Source organism: Brassica napus, chromosome A8, assembly GCF_020379485.1.
Source record: "Brassica napus cultivar Da-Ae chromosome A8, Da-Ae, whole genome shotgun sequence".
In the NCBI taxonomy this organism is placed as follows: domain Eukaryota; kingdom Viridiplantae; phylum Streptophyta; class Magnoliopsida; order Brassicales; family Brassicaceae; genus Brassica; species Brassica napus.
In genome coordinates this window covers 21,479,161-21,499,283 of record NC_063441.1, presented here as the reverse complement: position 1 = coordinate 21,499,283, position 20,123 = coordinate 21,479,161, and the positions used below count along the sequence as shown (strand labels likewise).

The following is a 20,123-nucleotide window of genomic DNA, read 5'->3' as shown; positions in this document are numbered from 1 at the left end:
GGGGTTTACCAAAAAAAAATTGGTTAGGTGTGTGAGCCGATGATAAACACGAGCATTGGTGGACCCACGTGGTGATTATAGCCGTATACCAAAAACTCTGTGATTTACAAGTTGGAAAAAGAGATAAAATATGATTTTACACATCGATAGAGTTGAGTTATTGTTTTTGTTATAGAGCACCATAAAGGTTTTATTTTTTTCTACAAAAATTAGAACTTAAACGAAGTTTCTTTTAGATATGATTAAGAGTAAAAAGAATTATGATATATTGAAGTGATATCGAAAGTGTATTACAGTACTACGTTGATTTAATTTGATTAGTTTGACTTTAGTTGCTATTATTCATGCATATTTATTTAGCATATGAACGAAAAAAATAGAAGAGAAGAGACACTATATAGCGTAAGTTCTCAAAAAGAGATAGTATAGCGTCATATTTAAATGTTAACAATTGTATATATTTGCAATTGAAAAAGTCTCTATTATAGTGACTGACGACAGCAAATCTATTCATGCGTACATTTTTTTTTGGTGTAAATATTCATGCGTACATGTACATGCACACTATAAATAATATTTTGTTGGTTTCGCATATATTTGTAATCACTATCTTGATGTTATCAGTCCTAACTAATCAATCTGTTTTTTACTGTCAGATAGAATTCTGAATATGATATTTTATAATAGATAAAACAAATAAATAGTACCTGTAGTATTTAAATAAAGACAATTAATTAGAAGAAAACTCAATTTCAGGTCCCTCAATATGACAATGTTTGTAAACAAACCGGTTGAGGAAAGTAGTTCTGTAACTCTAAAGATGCTATATCAAGATTCTTGACAATTGTAATATTCAACTTGTGGTTGTTCATCACCTATTTATGAAGACATTATTATAGTTTTCCACTTAATCTCAAGAGACTTCAAATTATGTGTAGTGCATAATCTAACCGTTAAAGGTATTTATAGACTTAATTTATGTAAGCCAATCAAATATTTAGAAGAGAATGATAAAATACTAACCGATTATATTTAATTAAACGTTTTGATTTCCATTTTAGGGTTACATGGTCTATGTGACTGGTATAGCCTTCAGATTAATTTTTACAAACCGTGGAATACATTTACAATGCTGCCTTCTAGTTTTCAACCTCCGAAAAGGAAAAAAAGAATTATAATTTATATTTTGATTAAGAGGAGAGAAAAAGACAGAAAAATAAGTGCTTTTATAAACAAATATATGAGTTCTATTCATTTATTTGCTTCTTGCTATTAATTATTGGGATGATTTGAAAATACTCAATTTGTGATTTAAGTTTTGAAAAATAAAGCACTTTCTTATTTATGATAAGACATTTTTATCTTGATTTAATTGAAAAATTAAGATTAAAAATTTAAAGAAGCAAATTTAATTTACATGCGGACCTCCCAGCGCTCGAAACCGAAGACCGTTAACGGTGAGCCACATGGTGACGCCCTGGCAGTGTCCTTACTCGCTTCGATCTTTAGTCTGGATCACTACGGTGGAGACATGACACTCGGTTATAAAAAAAAGAAGCAAATTTAATTTTTTTTAATTACTATTACTATTTCGGAGCACTTTTTCGACAGTAAAATTTCCGGTAACCTTTTTGGAAATGATAAAATCTAATTTGATGAAAAAAATATAGATTTTAAATTTAAGGAATTGTATCACTCTCCACTATCAAATATCCACTTGGCAAAATCTAGTGACTGTTTTAATTAATTTTATATGCACAGTATAGGGATGCAGATTGGTTAATAACCGTGGGTTAATAAATATTGAAAATCAAACAAAGAAGGAGCAGATAACTTTTAATGACTTGGTGGTGTGGCAAACTGTAGCAGTGTTTTGAAACTTGAACTCAGGCAGAAAAAGTACCAACAAAAGGAAAAACTCTGATCATGCGGTTGTAACGAAAACGTTTTCGGAACTTGAAAGCAAGAGTAAGGATTAGAGTATAAAACAAAGCACCTCTTTTCGGTTGTGACTCTTCCGTAGCTTGATCCAGATGAACCTAGAAGATCACAAAGCACAAAGAAAGTCAGAAAATTCTAATAAGCTCTCAAGTCATATATTAACTTAGACGAAAGGCTTCTGCTAGCAAACGTAACGGATTACAATTGTACAACTGTAAACAAAAACACTAGCATGTTATCTTAGCTTGGGCTAAAAAAATTGTTAGTAAACACATGCCTTTTTTAAGTTTAAGCAAGGAAAGAAAACACATATGATGTGGCACACTCACAAAAAGAGCAAAATGACGTGGCATCAGTCAAGAAGATTAATTACCCGCCAAATCACAAACTCATAAAACAATATTTTTTCTGTCTGGCTATGGCTTTTGTTCTTTTGATTGCATCCTACCTACGTTTTCTTCGGTATGTAGATAAGAAGGATGTTTACCATTAGAGTAACATTCTCATTCCTTTTTTTTTTTCTCTGTGAATGTGTCAAAACTTTAGGTCTTTTTGTCCTGCTCCCTGACCTTTTCGATTCTCTAACAGATTCTCTGATGTTTAGTCTATACATTAACTCAGGTGTGTATTTGTTCACAAATCATTTCCCTTGAGATCAACCTGTACCTGTTGTGCCCTTTTGGCTTCAATTTGCTTGTGATTTGTTGCAGGAGTCGGTATCTGGCATGGTCGAGGAGACACACAATGTCCCGATGGAAAAGCCTTTCTTGAGCTGCATTCGCCTCCAGTTATTGTACCAACAATGTCATCTGAATTCCTAACAATACACAACAGAGTCACGCATAAACCGAAACCAAGCTCTGCCTCCCCACTCGCCCCATATCCAAAGGCATTATTGATGTCAGCATCAGCTGCTCGTAATTGATTAAAGTCACCATTGATACAGAATAATGCAAGAAGGAAACTTTCATGTTTTTTTTGGGTAAGATGTTAAGATAACTTTAATTGATAAGTTTCCCGGGCTTTCTAACTTGAAACCGACAATTAGTGGATTGACTCAAGTCCCTTATATATTACTCAAGTTCTTTTTATATTTCCGATGTGGAATCTTCTCTCCAATACCCTCCTTCGAGATAATGGTGCGTGTAACCATTAATCTCGCAGAATCCATCATACCCCTCCGAAATCATGCTTTATTTTTCTAGTGATTTCGGTAGAACTGAGCCTTCTAAGGGCCATCAGCTAATGGAATGATCGGTCTACTGTCCGGGCCGGATTAATGGGTCAGAGTATTGGGCCAGCTCTGATACCATGATAAGTTTCATGAGCTTCCAACTTAAAACCAATTGGCAATTAGTGGATTGACTCAAATCCTTTATATACTACTCAAATCTCTTTTATATTTCCGATGTAGGATCTTCTCTCCAATATTAACGTTTGTTTTCAAAGCTGTGATATATAGCAAACATGGAAGTTCGATTTGAAATGGATAAACATTGAGAAACCAATAGTGTACCAGTGAGCCACCTCTTTGACTCTTTGTAGTGATTAATGCATTTGATGATAAATGTTCACATACAACCTTTGTAATCTACAGACAAGCATTCAATGTTTTCTATTTTTCTTTTTCTTGTGTTATAATTTAGATAATTTCTAAATTGCACATATAAAAATATACAAATAACATAACTTTTAACTTTTGAATGAATATTCGCACAAGTTTTTAAATTAAAATCTAAATTTTCAATTTTTAGGGTGAATATCTTATAGATAATACTAAAAGCTCTAATGTTACCATATTCGTAAATTATACGAGTGATGTTATGAGTCTAATTAATCATTACAGTTTCTAGTGAAAAGACTCTTATGTGAGATAAGATAAAGTTTTCTTTTTGTTTTGAAACACGAAGATAAAGTTTATGTATTGCATTATCTTGAAGGCCCAAGTTGACTTTTTTTATCAAGCCCAATTTGACTTTATGAGTCATTATCTTAGACCTATTAAAACGTGAATGTATGTGGTTTAAAAAAACATAACTTTTTGATCAAAAGAAAACAACTGATAATTTATACTCTTTATTTCTCAAAGAACGTCGCTTTAGAATTTTTTCTTGTTAAATAAAAAGTGTCGTTTTAGAATTTTAATGTAATTTATACTTACTTTTAGCCGAAAATTAACTGTAAAATACATTGATCTAATAAATAAATTTATTTTTTTCAAAACTATTAGTTAAACATATGTAATTAATAAAAACAGAAATATATTTCAATAATTTTTTAATATGTGTAAAAATCTTAGTTGCCTTGAAGAAAGTCGAACAGGCTTTGCCAAACATGATAACCATCTTGAAACCAAAAACTACAAGCATTCGGATAACAATTCTTGTATGGGACATAGAACAAACATCAATTGCTAAATGTTTGATTGTATTCTTTAAAGCTTCAAGTGTGAAATTTTTGTATGTTCTTTGTTTAAATTTAAACAGATAAATACATGTTTAATGTCGAGTTCATGTACTCATAGATTTGGTGAAGGCAGATGCATCTTCAAGGGTTTTGCACAAGCTCCTAGAGTAGGTACAAAAGGACCCAGAATCAGGAGAATCGACAGCAACGACAGGCTGTGAATCTCCACCAGCGAGAATGCCTCCTACAGCAGCGACGGTTACCATAGGGTCTTCGTTAGTCACCTCATGCATGGATATGTTCTTGGTATGACCTTCACGTTGACCTGAAGGGAGAGATTGCAACTGGGACGGGTGGTTGGAGCAGCAAACTCGGATTCGGCAAGAATCTCATTATTTGGTGGTACGAAGGGAGAATTGGCCCAAAAATTGGACAGATCTTGGAGGAGGTTCGAACCAGCCTTCCGTTTACGGACAACGGTGAAAGAGAAAATGATCCAATTACCATATATTTATTGGTTAGTGTATTTGTGTTATTATTATATTTCATTTATTTTTACTGTTTTTTTGCTAATTTTTTTCTTAATTATTCATTAAGTTAATATTTTTTTTAGAATGTAAGTTATTCTCCCGTTTATTCTAAACTAATTAGTTAGTTATAGTTATTTTGAATGCCAGTCAGGAAAATTACACAGATTGGGAGGAAATCACAGTGTCTTATAATAATGTTACTAGTTTGCATTATTTATTAGATATACTGCAAATGTACAAAATGTACAAAATGTATCATTTTGCATATAGCTCTAGATATCAACTCTCCGAGAGGTGACTAGATCAGAAGTTTGGAGATAACAATAGTAACACCGTTTGTACTGCTATGTGCCATGTTAAAATAGTGCTGAGCAAGTGTGAACGTTTGCATAGGAGTTGAGATTAGGTTTTCATCCGGTGAGTTTACCATCCGATCTTTTACCGAGTCCAGCATTTCCTTGCAGTCAGTTAGATCTGTGTTTTTCCTTGCGCAAGCGAGCTCGAATTAGCCTCATTCATGAAGCTCATAGCAAGCTCGAGAGAGAGATAGCTTATTTTAAAGATTTTCTGTATATTTGTTTGTACCTTAATATTTTCACTAACTGCATTGTGTGTTTTAAAATAAGGTCAACACCCATTTATGGTAAAAATAATTTTTTTGGTATACTATACTTCCTATGTTCTTAAATATATGATGTTTTAGAGAATTTTGATGTTTCAATATATAAAATATTTTCATTTTTCTAAGTAATATTTTATTTTATTAAAAACTGTGTAACCAATCATATTTAATAAATTTATTTTGTAATTGGTTGAATACCATTAATTTTATAGTTTTATTAATACTTTTTTGATAAAAAGTAATTTTCTTTAACATGTATGTTTTTATCTAAACATCTCATGTTTGAGAAATGAGAGAGTATACTATAGGCATACCAACAATTAGTCAAAGTCCTATTTGATTAGAAACGTAATTAATTCGGTATTTGATTAGCAAATCTTAGCGTTGCATTGTTTCTTTTGTTGAAAAATATAAAATCTAAATATAAGAAATCGTATCGTGCCAACACTTGTCCAGTTAATAATGACTGTTTTAGCGGGTTTATGAATTAATTACCCGCCAAATCAACAACGCTTTCTAAACCAACAAAATTAAAATGAACCAAAATCACGCGGTGTTTTCCATTGTCAGATCAAACCACCAACACTCTGGTTCGGTTCTGTTAAACCTTGGTTAAACCCTTGTCAAAATCAAATCACAAAAGCCAAAAGGAGAACATGACATTTAGATAGGTACACAGAGACATACATGGATGTAAACACTTTTATTCAAATTCTCTGGACCATTGTCAGGTAGTCTTTTTCATTGTCTTATGTTAAATACAATCTATGTAGTTAGAATGAACCAAATTTCAATAACAACAAGAAGCAGAAAAAAAATGAAAAATAAACAAAGAGGAACACAAGAACATGTACTTTCTTTTTATGTTCTCTCATCTAAGACGCGTTAACTTTGTTTACGATCACAAACAAAATTTGAAAAACGATGGAAACCTTTCTTCTCCTATGCTGCCATCAGACCATCCACCGTGTAAGAAAGAGACTTAGCCCAGTCGATTGTCCCAATCCATCAGACCATCCATCGTGGCACTTCCCTGTCACAATGTAAACATATCAGCCATAACATACTAAAGCATCACAAGTTAACTGTTCTCTAAATGTATAATGAACCTCGGTGACAAAAGTATTATTACCTCAATAAAAGCCTCTGGATTGGGACAATTTTGCTTTCTTGACAATTTAAGTGTTGATTACTTTCTTTAGATCGTCTACTTGATTGTTTATCTTGATTCGTCTGATTCGATTCGTTTGTTCGATGATCGCAGAAACGTAAAGCGTAAAGAAGATCACACACAAGGTTTGTTAACCCGGACTTCGTTTCCTACTGTCCGGGGAGGGAGCTTCGCCCTCAACGATCACTAGATTCAATGTAGAGTTCTGGTAACACTAGTACAGACTCGATCTTAACGTATCAGAGAAGACGAGGCGTACATTACCTCCGAAATACACCTCAGGTAATCGGATCCTTTCGCGACGTCACCGGAGTATCCTCGACTCCAGTCTCCGATCAGTCGCACAGGTAGATCTCTCTCTGAATCTCTTTCTCTGTGAATCGTCTCTCTCTCTCCTGAAACTCACTCTTTCTGTTTCAGGATAAAGCTCCTTTTTTTCTTGAAGATGAGACCGTTAGGCCGTTATAACCATCAGCTCCTCACGAGCTCAACTTGGCTTTAGTGAACCAGGCCCAAACGAAAAGCCCAAACTTGTATCTAGTATATCCAGAAGTCAAAGCCCACAAATCTCCACCTCTTTGGCTTCAGACTTTCCGATGAACCCCTAGCTCGTCGACTCCTTTCTCTTACATCACCGCCGTGATTTCTTCCTTTAGAAAACATCGGCAACAAAGCACTGTACTTCCGAGAAACAAAATTAACCAGTGCCTGCCTCAAACAGCCGCTTATCCTCTTCAACCTTAATTTCGAAGAGGTTACTGATCTCCACTTCAATCAACCTTCAACTCATACTACTAGACGCCTCTACTCAACTCTCTGGTTGCTCCACCGAAAGACATCAGCTTGTATGACAACTCAGCTTGTTCGAAAAACAGCTCCAACTGATCAGAACAAACCATTTACAGTTTGAACATGATCTTCTTCAGCTCTACGGGTAACTCTCCTTCTTTCCCTGAAACTTCTCTTGCTTTAAGAATCAGCTTCTGATGGACTAACTCAGAATTCTTCTCTCTGTTTGTTGAGTCACATCTCGAGTTACCCGGAGCCACTCCTTAATCCTAGCAGATGTTAAGAATCTCACAGCAGAGCTGAAACTTCGTGCCAGGTAAACACTTAGTTAGAAAGTCTGCTGGATTCTTAGATGTATGTATCTTCGCTAGGTTCACGATCCTCTTAGACACAATATCCCTGATGAAATTGAACTGTGTGTCCATGTGCTTTGTTCTCTCATGATGAACGGCGTTTTTAGATAACGCAATAGCACTTTGTGAATCGCAGTGTATCCTTACACTATCTTGCTTGTACCCTAGTTCAGTAACAAAATTCCTCAGCCAGATAGCTTCTTTTACTGCTAGGGTAAGCGCCATGTACTCTGCTTCGGTAGTAGATAGAGCCACAACTGACTGTAGACCTGACTTCCACGACACTGTATTTCCTCCAACTTGAAACACAATTCCTGACACTGATCTCCTTTTATCTAGATCCGCAGAGTAGTCTGAATCTGAAAAACCTTCAACTCTGAACTCTGTTGACTTCTTAAAAACCAAACACTTTTCATAGTTTCCAGCCACGTATCTTAGAACCCACTTTACAGCTTCCCAATGAGCCCTGCTTGGATGAGACATGAACCTGCTGATTAATCCAACAGCAAAACCCAAGTCTGGACGCGAGCCTACCATGGCGTACATCAAACTTCCAACAGCACTCGCATATGGCACATCCTTCATGTACTCATACTCCTCATCTCTTTCCTTAGGATGTAGACTCTTGAGTTTAAAATGTGAAGCTGTAGGCGTAACAACAGATCTTGCTTCAAACATTCCAAATGTTTTCAACACCTTTTCCAAATACTTTGCTTGTGAAAGCCGTAAAACTCCTTCTTTTCTGTCTCGAGTGATGTCCATTCCAAGAATCCTTGACGCTCTTCCAAGATCCTTCATCTCAAACTCTGAGCTCAAACCATCTTTCAACTCCTTGATTGCTGTCTTGCTTCCTGAAGCAATAAGCATATCATCCACGTACAACAATAGGTAGATAGCTTTACTTGAACTCACGTCTTTCATGTATACGCAAGAATCGTAGCTACTCCTGATGAACTTCTGCTTCATCATGAAACCATCAAACTTCAGATTCCATTGTCGGGGTGATTGCTTTAAACCGTATAAGGATTTTCTCAGCAAACAAACTTTGTCTTCATCTCCTTTCTGAACAAAACCTTCTGGCTGTTCCATGAGAATACGCTCTTCTAAGTCTCCATGCAAAAACGCTGTCTTAACATCCATCTGCTCCAACTCATAATTAAAATTCACGACCAGAGACAAAATGAGACGTATCGACACATGTTTTACTACCGGTGAAAAAATCTCGTTATAGTCAATCCCTTCCTTTTGAGAGTATCCCTTTGCTACTACTCGACCTTTATACCGAGGTTCCTCAACTCCTGGGATACCAGGTTTCAACTTGAAAATCCATCGACACCCAACTGGTTTCAGATCCTTTGGCTTGTCGATGAGATCCCACGTTCTGTTTTTCTTTAATGAAACCATCTCTTCTTCCGCAGCAGCATTCCAGAACTTCCTTTCTTTAGTTCGCATTGCCTCTGCATATGTATTAGGTTCCTCAATTTCTATCTCTTCAGCAACACTCAATGCATAAGCTACTAGATTAGCATCATCAAACCTCGAAGGTGGTCTAACGTTCTTACGCCTGCTCCTATCTCGAGCCAAAACATAGCTGTCCAAAGCTGGATCACCTGAACTAACCACAATACCACCTTCCTGTTCTGAATCTGAACCGTCTGACCCTTCCTCTGAGGCCGTTGAACTCTCGGAACTCTCATCATTATCTGAGGCTCCTGCTGTAGCTCCACCTGAACTGGAAGTCTCTCCTGATTCAGAAGTGACTGACCGTGATGGTCCCTGAACCAATACATCACTGAACCTGACACGTTTCCCTTTCTTTTCTCTGATTGACTGAGTTGACTCTTCATCCTTGTCTTTTAACGTGTCTTTGAACACTTCTTGTTCATGAAACACCACGTTCCTACTTGTAGTACATTTTCCTTCGTCCTGAATCCACACCCTGTAACCTTTCACACCAAAAGGATAACCAACGAACACGCCTTTGACTGCTCTTGGGCTTGTCTTTTCTTGTACCTTGTGTACGTAAGCAGAGCAACCAAACCTTCTTATGTGAGACAGATCAACCTTGCCTCCTGTCCATCTTTCCTCTGGCAGCTCGAAATCAATACTTGACCCAGGTGTTCTATTTATTAGGTAGACTGCTGTAGAGGTAGCTTCTGCCCAAAACTCAGGACCCAAACCGGTTTCTGTGAGCATGCTTCGGACTTTGTCCATTATAGTTCTATTCATCCTTTCGGAGACGCCATTTTGCTGTGGCGTGTAGGTGCAAGTTCTATGACGTTTAACCCCAGACTCTTTACACAGCTGATCAAACTTGAGATTACAAAACTCTAGCCCGTTATCTGTTCTTAAACACTTGAGCCTTTTACCAGTTTGATTCTCAACTTCAAGCTTCCATACTCTGAATTTCTCAAACGCCTCATCTTTGGCTTTAAGAAAATAAACCCACACTTTCTTAGAGTAGTCGTCTATGAAGCTGACGAAATACTTGCACCCTCCAAGACTCTCGGGAGTAGACGGAGACCCCCAGAGATCGGAATGAACATAGTCCAGGATTCCTTTGGTAGTATGCTTAGCTTTCTGATAGCTCAGCTTGTGTGCTTTCCCTAAAGCACAGCTTTCGCAAAACTCCAATCCTAAAACCTCATTGATCTGCAGGTAGCCTTTCTTGACTAGAACATTCATGTTGGCTAAACTCATGTGTCCCAATCTTGAATGCCAGAGATCAGTCATATTAATCTCGACCTTACCAAGGTTTACTTCAGCTTTCGAGACTGTGCCCTGCAGATAGTATAGACCATCTTCATAATTCCCTGAGAAAACCTTCTCACCACGTTTGAAAAAATCAATTTTGAAACCTTCTCCTTTGTAGGTGCAGCCGGCCTTCTCCAACATGCCATATGAGATGAGATTTCTACTCATACTTGGCATGTAGCGTACATCCTTCAGAACTACTTCCCTGCCTTCTTTGTTTGTAATTCTGATATTTCCAATCCCTTTAACATCGCACTGTGTATTGTTTGCCATTAAAACCTTTCCCCCATTTAACTCCTTGAATTCAAACAACACCTCTCTCTGTGGTGTGATGTGAAATGAGCACCCTGAGTCCAACACCCACTCATCCTTTGTATCTTTAGTACTAACTGTTAGAACCAATGGTTGTTTGGGTGCTGAGGCAGTATTGGCAGAGTCGCTGGGTCCCTGTGGTCTGTTGTTTCTCTGAGGACACTCACGCTTCCAGTGACCGTCTTTCCCGCAGATGAAGCACTCAGTCTTTCCATCTTTATTAGATCTCAACTTTGACTTCGACCGGTGATCTCTTGACTTAGACCTTCCTTGGTTGAAACGACCATTTCCTCTATCAGACTTCTTACTAGACCTTCCTCTGGATTCCACAAATAACCCTTCTGAGCTTGACTTTCCTTTGTTCAATACTCCTTTCTGTCTGAGCTCGATCTCTTTAGCATAGGCTGATGAAGTTACTTCTAACACAGTAAGTGTATCTTTCCCTGTCCCATACTTCAACGTGTGAACCAAAGCTTCGTACTGAGGAGGGAGACTAGTAAGAAGCTGTATAGCTTGATCCTCATCACTTACATTGATATTGAGGCTAGCAAGATCTCCTATTAGCTTGAGGAAACCGTCCATGTTCTCCTCAATGCTCTTACTTTCTTCCATCTTGAAGCTTGCAAATTGTTGCTTCAGATAGATCCTATTAGGTAGTGTCTTCGTCTGATAGTCTCGTTCCAGAGCTTTCCACATACCTAAAGCCGTAGGTTCATTCATAACCTTCCTCAAAATCATATCACTTAGACACGTCCCAATGAGATTCTTAACTCGCGTGTCTTTGGCCACCTTGGTTGGATCGAGCACAGGATCAACCCCTTCTTCAAGTTTCTCTGACTCCATGTACAAAGTAGCACCTGGTTCAAGGACTGACGCTAGCCCCTGGATCTCAAGCTGACCAAGAAGCTTGTATTTCCACATTCCAAAATCTCCTTTTCCATCGAACTTATCCATCTCGAACTTTCCTCGAGTCGGCTCCATGATGAACCGATCAAGACTAGCCACGAACCTCTCTGATAACCTTCAAGAAGAACCTACTGCTCTGATACCACTTGTTGATTACTTTCTTTAGATCGTCTACTTGATTGTTTATCTTGATTCGTCTGATTCGATTCGTTTGTTCGATGATCGCAGAAACGTAAAGCGTAAAGAAGATCACACACAAGGTTTGTTAACCCGGACTTCGTTTCCTACTGTCCGGGGAGGGAGCTTCGCCCTCAACGATCACTAGATTCAATGTAGAGTTCTGGTAACACTAGTACAGACTCGATCTTAACGTATCAGAGAAGACGAGGCGTACATTACCTCCGAAATACACCTCAGGTAATCGGATCCTTTCGCGACGTCACCGGAGTATCCTCGACTCCAGTCTCCGATCAGTCGCACAGGTAGATCTCTCTCTGAATCTCTTTCTCTGTGAATCGTCTCTCTCTCTCCTGAAACTCACTCTTTCTGTTTCAGGATAAAGCTCCTTTTTTTCTTGAAGATGAGACCGTTAGGCCGTTATAACCATCAGCTCCTCACGAGCTCAACTTGGCTTTAGTGAACCAGGCCCAAACGAAAAGCCCAAACTTGTATCTAGTATATCCAGAAGTCAAAGCCCACATTAAGTATTATTACTTAGACTTTTGCTCTGGATACTGAAAACTCAAAGAAACTCTATGTACTTGAGCAATGCTCCCTGATGCTAATGGCGCCTCCTCAAATACCTCAGAGAGTTTACGACCAAAGGCTCTCTCTATAGTTTTCTTAGTGTATGCAAAACTATGTTGAGGAGCATCACTATGAAGCTTTGAGAGCTGTGAACAGAGATCCTTAGGGAAGAGATCTGGTCTCTAGTCGCTGCCCACTGACCCCATTTGATGAGAGCAGGACCTGCTCTTTCCAAGAGTTCGAGACCCACATGGTTCAACAGCCAGCCCCATCAGGATACTAGGAGTAAACAAACACCCTATACAGCAAACACTCTATAACCGAAAACAATAGCGAAGATAAAATGATAGGAAGGTGACGACAGTGATTCTGTTACAGAGAGGCCCACAACGGCAAATTGAGAGATATTTTGGGCTTAGGCCCAAACTTTAAATAATTTAGTCAACGTGTGACATTGTCAACCCAGGCAAATGATGTCAACAGACAAAACCACTTTGGTCGGTCCAAAGACAACCTGTCTTAACATTAACCTTTTTTCTTTTTTTTTGGAACACTTCTTAACATTAACCAAATCACAATATTGATGCTATAAAATCAGTACAAAAATTCTTTCTTTTTTTTTGTATTTGGTCTGTTTGTTTTCCAATCGAATTCACGAAGAATTCAAGATCGACTATTCAATATCAACCGCTTGCTTTTCACCGGACTTGGCCTCTCCGACGACCGGAGAAAAGCTACATCTCAAAGGTAAGTCCCTTTTCCTCTCTTTCTTCGCTCTCTCTATCGAACCGAGGTGTACAAAGTTTGTTTGATTCTCAATACTGGTTAACTGCAAGGAGACACGAATTAGAGAAAAAAATTGAACTGAGCTTTTTTAGTGTGGTCAAGCTTTGAATCCGAGACAGTATTGGTTTCAGGATCTGTATTGGAGATTTGGCTTTGTGGTTATTGTCCCCAAAGATTTGTACTTTGATGCTAATACAGAAAAAAAAAAAAAGCTTGGGACGTTTGTACATTTATCTTAGTAGAGTTGAAAGTTAGTGTTGAGCTATTGAACTGAGTAATTAGTCTCTTGATTAGCTTTCTTAACTTTTGATTGCATGAATTTTGAAAGCAGTTAGTCACTGGTTGTTTGTGTGGTTGCTTATGCTTGCAGCTTCTGCCTATTTACGTTGTGAAATTATGAGTTTTTTTGATGATTTGAGTTATTAACTGGTATTGCATTAGGGTTGAGGTGTGTTTGTCCTTTGCTAGCTACCCTTCATCAAATAGAGTTGAATTTTGATTGTTGAATAGATGATCTGCTACTTAGTTCTGTGTATCTGCTATAACTTTGTATACACACTGCTAGTACACAACTCATGATTCCCAGCTTACATATATGAACTATACTTCTGTACGTTTGGCTTCTTTCACAAAAGTGTTGTATGCAACTAACTGTTAACCAAAACTTGATTTGTTTTCTGTGTAAATATTCGAGTCCATGAGTTTTTTTTTTTAATGATCCCTGAAAATTTGGTGCAGAGAGTAGATAATTTAAAGCTGAGGAAAGAAGAAAAGTGACAAGGGTACTGAAAAAATCTGAAGGAATCAGATGGGAAGCAGCAATAGAAGCGGAGAACAAAGAAAGCAAATGGCGGAACTTAGCAAAAACCTTAAAGAAGGTGAGAGGATCCTGGAGCCTACACGTAGACCTGATGGCACTCTCCGGAAACCCATCCGGATTCGAGCTGGACATGTTCCAGAAGATGAAGTTGTCATCTATCAATCCAAAGGCTCTTTGGTGTGTTGTCTTTATTCCCTCAACACTCTCTATTCTGTTCTTGGATTCGTTGTTTCTCGTGGAACTGAATCGTTTGAACCCACTCTTGTATCTTTGCAATAGATGAAGAAGGAGATGGCCTCACAAGGACCTCCAGGTTATGAGCCTGATCCAACTCCTAAAGCAAAGACTAAAGCTGCTAAGAGAAACGAACGTAAGAAAGAGAAGAGATTACAGGTATGTGTCTCTCAACTCTATCCATCTGTAAACTACTAGCTTTATTGGAACATGCTTCAAAACTCTCATTCGTGCAGGCTGCTGTGGAAAAAGGTAACAGCTCTGAGGATGGATCAAGTAATGTAGACAAGGAAGAGGCTGTTCCCATTGTCACTTCAAGCAACGGACCACAATCAGTGGATGTATTGGTTTCTAGTTTGGAGGCTTTGAACCTTGGTGAAGCACACAATCCAGGAACTGCAGGAGATGACACCGAGAAGAGAATACGTGCACTTAAGAAGAAAGTAAGATAAAGTCTCCTCTCATTGATGTAATTGTTTAGTTTCTAATCTTCTGTTAAACATTTGCAGATCCGACTCACAGAAGCTCAACAGCAGAAGACTGCTCCCAAAGACTTAAAGCCGGAGCAGTTGGAGAAGTTCTCTAAGTTAGAGGAATGGAGGCAAGAACTCAAGGCTTTGGAGGATAAGGAGGCTTAGCACTCTGCAGCATCTGACATGGATTTTCTAGCTTTCAGACAGGTTGTTGTAGCTTTTCTCATGAAAATTGTGGGAAGAACCAATCGAAATTTGTATGAATATGAAAAGGAGTGCTGTTCTTTGAGGTTTTATCAGAAATCTTGTTAATGGACTTGGCTCAATGCCTAAATTCTCAGGGGAATTGATTCTACTTTGTGTGTTGGTGTTTGGTTTGCAACTAAATACATGAATCAATTAAACAGAAAAAAAAAACATTTTGGGTTTTTTAGTGTATTACTGCATACTCTCAAAATTTGGATAGTTTTTCTAAACATGTTGAAAGTGATTTAGCTTACCTCACTAGCTTGAAAGTGACTTTTGTTTTGTAAGTTTTGTTTTTTGGTAAGTTTACGTATAAGTTTCCAAATATCATAAAACATAAGTATTTATTATTGTAGGGAAACTGGGCAGAGAGGCTGTCAGTTTGCACAGCGGGTGTGGCATCTTGCTCCCCTTGCAACTGCCCCGGATTTTAGAGGAATGATAGATTTAATGGCCGACTGGCCCGCACTGAGCAATCTAAAAGCCTTACCACCAACCGGCATAGCTTCGGGTAATCTGGTCCCATGGATCATTTGGAACATTTGGAAAGCAAGAAACAGATTCGTATTTGAAGGTATCTCTGCCTCTCCCGAGGATACTCTATCCTCTGCAATCCGTTTGGCTCGTGAATGGAGCATAAGTGGAAAACCGGAGAAGACTGAAGGCAAGAAACATCGACTGATAGAGGTACCAGTGTTAAGCGGAACGACGAGGATTCAGACAGATGCAGCGTGGTGCTCAACAAGGAAGATTGCAGGTATTGGTGGAATCATTCATCTCCCTCCTCGCAATAGGGAGATCCAGGTGAAGATGGAGTTTATTGCATCGCCCCTAATGGCCGAAGGATTAGCGCTGCGGGAAGTTATGCTTAGATGCCAAGACCTGGAGCTCCATAACCTCAGATTTGAGTCGGACTCTTCCCTTCTAGTTAATTGCCTCAATCAGGGTGTTTCCATTGCAGAGATGCATAGTATCGTTGCAGACATCGCTGAACTGTCTCGCAGATTTGTTTCTGTTGCTTTTGTGTGGATTCCTCGTGAGAGGAATGTTGAAGCCGATATGTTGGCAAAGAGAGCTTTAAATGTAGCTGAACCTTTGTTGGTTGGGAATGCTGTTATTGCTCCCAACTAATCTTTCTCTTTCAATTAATATAAGTGTTCCAAAAAAAAAACTGGGCAGAGAGGCTATTTAGTGAAAGAGAGAAAGATTGTACTAAGTGATTATTGTTGGTGTCTTATTTAGTTAGTGCATCATTTATGTGACACATGAATCTGTTGCTACATCTTTTGAAAGTTCAACCTAAGATGTTTGCTAGTTAGTTCAGGTGAGACCCACTTAGCTTTTAATAGGAGACACTAAGCATTTATAACTTGCATCAAGCTCTGAACAGACACAACACACAGAAAATGAAACTCTTCTTCATCTTCTCCCTCCTCCTTGGATCTTGTATCGGAGCCAATGACACAATCATGAGAAGACAGTCCTTGAGAGACGGTGATGTAATATTCTCCGAAGGCAAGAGGTTTGCTTTTGGATTCTTCACCCCTGGGGAGGACTCTAACCTTCGTTATGTAGGTATCTGGTATGCTCAGATCTCTGAGCAGACTGTTATATGGGTTGCAAATAGAGAACGTCCGGTTAATGACACGTCAGGTCTGGTAGTGTTCAGCGGCAGAGGGAACCTCTGCTTATATGCATCAGCCGATGAGACTGAGCTTCTATGGTCGACTAATGTCTCAGATAAGATCTCTGAGCCAATGGCGAGACTCTCTGACATAGGCAACCTCGTTGTACTTGATCCTCTCACTGGGAGAACTCTCTGGGAGAGCTTTGATCATCCTACAGACACTTTTGTTCCGTTCATGAGACTTGGCTTCACTAGACAAGACGGTTTGGATCGGTTTCTAACATCATGGAGATCACCTCAAGACCCTGGTCTTGGAAACTATACGCTCCGTTTGGAACGTGGAGCGTTTCCACAAACAATGATGTACAACGGTGTGACACCATTGTGGCGTGGAGGTTCATGGACAGGACAGAGATGGAGCGGTGTCCCTGAGAAGACACTAAAGTCCATCTTCAACATCTCCTTTGTGAACAATCAAGACGAAGTGTCCAACACTTACGGCGTGTTGGACACTTCAGTGATAACAAGAGTGGTGATGAGAGACGTGGGAAGCTTGCAACGGTTTACGTGGAACGCAAGGGAGAAGAGGTGGATAGGGTTAAGACCTAACCCTCAAGAGCAGTGCGACGGGTACGCTTATTGTGGACCTAACGGTTACTGTGATCCTTTGAGTAGAGACACGTTGGAGTGCAGATGCTTACCTGGTTACGAACCCAAGACGCCTGAGGATTGGAACTCGAGAGATCCTTCGGGTGGGTGCACGAGGAGAGATGATAGAGGTTTAACGTGCCGTGGGAGAGAAGTTTTTGTGAAGTTGGAGCGTGTGAAGATTCCAGATACATCAGGTGCAAGTGTGGATATGAATGTTACATTGAAGGAATGTAAACAGACATGCTTAGGGAACTGCAGTTGTGTCGCTTACGCAAGTGGTTATTATGAAAGTGAAGGAGGACCAAGAGGGTGTTTGACATGGCACGGTGATATGTTGGATACGAGGACTTACTTGAGCTCAGGACAAGATTTGTATGTACGCGTAGACAAGGAAGAGCTAGGTACACATATATCTACTCTGCAACTTGTCTGTAGCTTCTCTAAACAACCGTTCTAAGCTGCTTTAGGCCTGCGCGTTTGGGTAGTTCGGTTCGACTAAAATCTCGCCGAATTGAACAGTAAAAAAGTTTGGTTTGATATTTGGGTAGTTTGGTTTTTAATATTTTTTTTATAGAAACTAACCGACGTTTTTAGTTTCGATTATATTTCAGCTATAAATTTGGTTAAATTCGGATAATTTTAGTTAGTTCGGTTCAAATTTTTGGTTAGTTCAGTTCAAATGTTTTTAACAATTTTTTTTTGAAAAACCCCGTTACCGAACCAAAAACCGAAGTTCTTTTAGTTCTTTTATAAACCTGCCGAACTGAACCGAACTCGTAATCGAATTAAAGGAAAATTCCGGTTCGGCTCGGTACTAAACCGCAGGCCTAGTTCTGCTCTAATGCTTTAATGCTTGTTCCAGCACGGTGGAACAGACATGGGTCATCAAGGAAGAGGAGACTCATTTGGATTCTCATCAGTTTGATTGCAGCTGTCATGTTAGCAACGGTTATGTTGTTCTGTTTTGTAAGGAAGCGGCAAAGTAAGTAAAATATCTTTTAAGCTCATAAGTTAGTTTCTTGTGTCACAAGTAACTATGGTCAAGCACAGAGTCAAACAGGCATAGAAGATCTGCAACGACCTTCGCCCCTAGTTATATCGATTTTGGAGACTCGCTCAGATTTGAAGAACAACTTCAGGACAAGGCGAGAAACCGAGAGTTACCTCTCTTCGAGCTTACCACAATCGCTGAAGCGACAGACAGCTTCTCTCTTCATAACAAGCTTGGAGCAGGTGGTTTCGGATCCGTTTATAAGGTTAGGATTTAGGAAGGAGCCAAAAACATAATCTCAAGTTAAGTGGTATGGTTAGTAACAAGTTGTTTTGTTTATGTTCAGGGCGTGTTGGAGAATGGTATGGAGATAGCTGTGAAGAGGTTGTCAACAAACTCAGGCCAAGGAATGGTAGAGTTCAAGAACGAGGTCAAGCTGATATCAAAGCTGCAGCATCGGAATCTCGTGAGGATCTTAGGATGTTGCGTTGAAATGGAAGAAAAGATGTTGATATACGAGTATCTACCGAACAAGAGTCTAGACTATTTCATATTCCGTACGTTCATAATATTTTTAATATACTTTATAAGGTGATTCAATTTGAAAATTCATTACATGTGTTCTACTAGATGAAGAGCATAGAGCACTTCTGGATTGGCCACAACGGATAGATATAATCCGAGGGGTTGCTCGTGGAGTGCTCTATCTTCATCATGATTCAAGACTGAGGATCATCCACAGGGACCTCAAGGCCAGCAATGTACTTCTTGACAATGAAATGATCCCTAAGATTTCAGATTTTGGCATGGCGAGGATCTTTGGAGGCAACCAGGTTGAAGGAAGCACGAAACGGGTCGTTGGAACATAGTGAGTTAGCTCTCTCTCTCAATCCACACAACATTCTTCTTTTCAATCTTTAAAGTGGTTTCAACCTCATTGCTCAGTGGTTATATGTCACCGGAGTACGCAATGGATGGCCAGTTCTCCATAAAATCTGACGTGTATAGCTTTGGAGTATTGATTTTAGAGATCATTACCGGAAAGAAAAACAACTGTTGCTTCAATGAATATTCGAATCTACTCGGACATGTAAGTACAATAAAACTGCATTTTGTTTAAGAGAGAACAATAACATAAGCAAATGTTGTTGTTTTTCTTATTGTATAGATTTGGGATCAATGGAAGAAAGGTGAAGTTACAGAGATCATAGACAAACTGATGGACGTGAAGAGTTATGATGAGAGGGAAGTGATCAAGTGCATACACATTGGATTGCTTTGTGTTCAAGAAAACGCTTCAGACAGAGTAGATATGTCTACCATTGTGTTCATGTTGGAGCAAAACGCTATTGATCTTCCATCTCCGAAGCATCCGGCCTTTACTACGGGGAGGAGGATAGAAAGTCAAGATGGTGGCAGCTCCTCTGGTGGTTGTCTCAGCGGAGAAAACGGCAATTCTATTAATGACGTCACACTCACCACCATTCATGGCCGTTAAAAAATTGTGCTACTAAGGTTCAATTTTTTTTGTTAGCCTAGATTTCTTTAAAAATTTGAGAGGCACTGATGCAATGTAAACCACTAGAGTTGTTAGTGTGGAGAGGAAAGGCTAACAATATTGCATCATCAACAGAAGAGTGTTATTGGCATTTCTGATTAAACGAATAAGAGATTACTAGTGTCTAGTAAAATATGTTTCCCATAATGATATGTTGGTGTCGTTTTTTTTTTTTCTGTAACTGTAACATTGTACTTGTATACTTG

At 38.8% G+C, this 20,123-nt stretch overlaps 2 protein-coding genes across 4 annotated transcripts; both read left to right on the top strand.

Annotated features, from left to right (window-relative positions):
- The first annotated feature begins 13,035 nt into the window (after nt 1-13,035).
- LOC106362144 (partner of Y14 and mago) lies at nt 13,036-15,210 on the top strand. Its single transcript, XM_013801979.3, has 5 exons — nt 13,036-13,278; nt 14,056-14,314; nt 14,417-14,530; nt 14,608-14,814; nt 14,881-15,210. Exons 2-5 carry the CDS (start codon nt 14,126-14,128, stop codon nt 15,007-15,009), a joined length of 639 nt encoding a protein of 212 aa, XP_013657433.1. The 5' UTR covers nt 13,036-13,278; nt 14,056-14,125; the 3' UTR covers nt 15,010-15,210.
- Nucleotides 15,211-16,478: 1,268 nt separating this feature from the next.
- LOC106362145 (G-type lectin S-receptor-like serine/threonine-protein kinase RKS1) lies at nt 16,479-20,064 on the top strand. 3 transcript variants are annotated; one of them, XM_048738252.1, is made up of 7 exons: nt 16,479-17,769; nt 18,231-18,350; nt 18,419-18,624; nt 18,706-18,916; nt 18,996-19,227; nt 19,305-19,449; nt 19,528-20,064. In XM_048738252.1, the coding sequence occupies exons 1-7, from the start codon at nt 16,497-16,499 to the stop codon at nt 19,855-19,857; spliced, it is 2,517 nt and encodes an 838-aa protein (XP_048594209.1). In that variant the 5' UTR covers nt 16,479-16,496; the 3' UTR covers nt 19,858-20,064. The 3 variants fall into 3 exon arrangements, with proteins under 3 accessions (XP_048594209.1, XP_013657434.1, XP_048594210.1); XM_013801980.3 differs by having other exon boundaries at nt 18,990-19,227; XM_048738253.1 differs by lacking the exons at nt 19,305-19,449; nt 19,528-20,064 and having other exon boundaries at nt 18,990-19,228.
- Nucleotides 20,065-20,123: the final 59 nt, after the last annotated feature.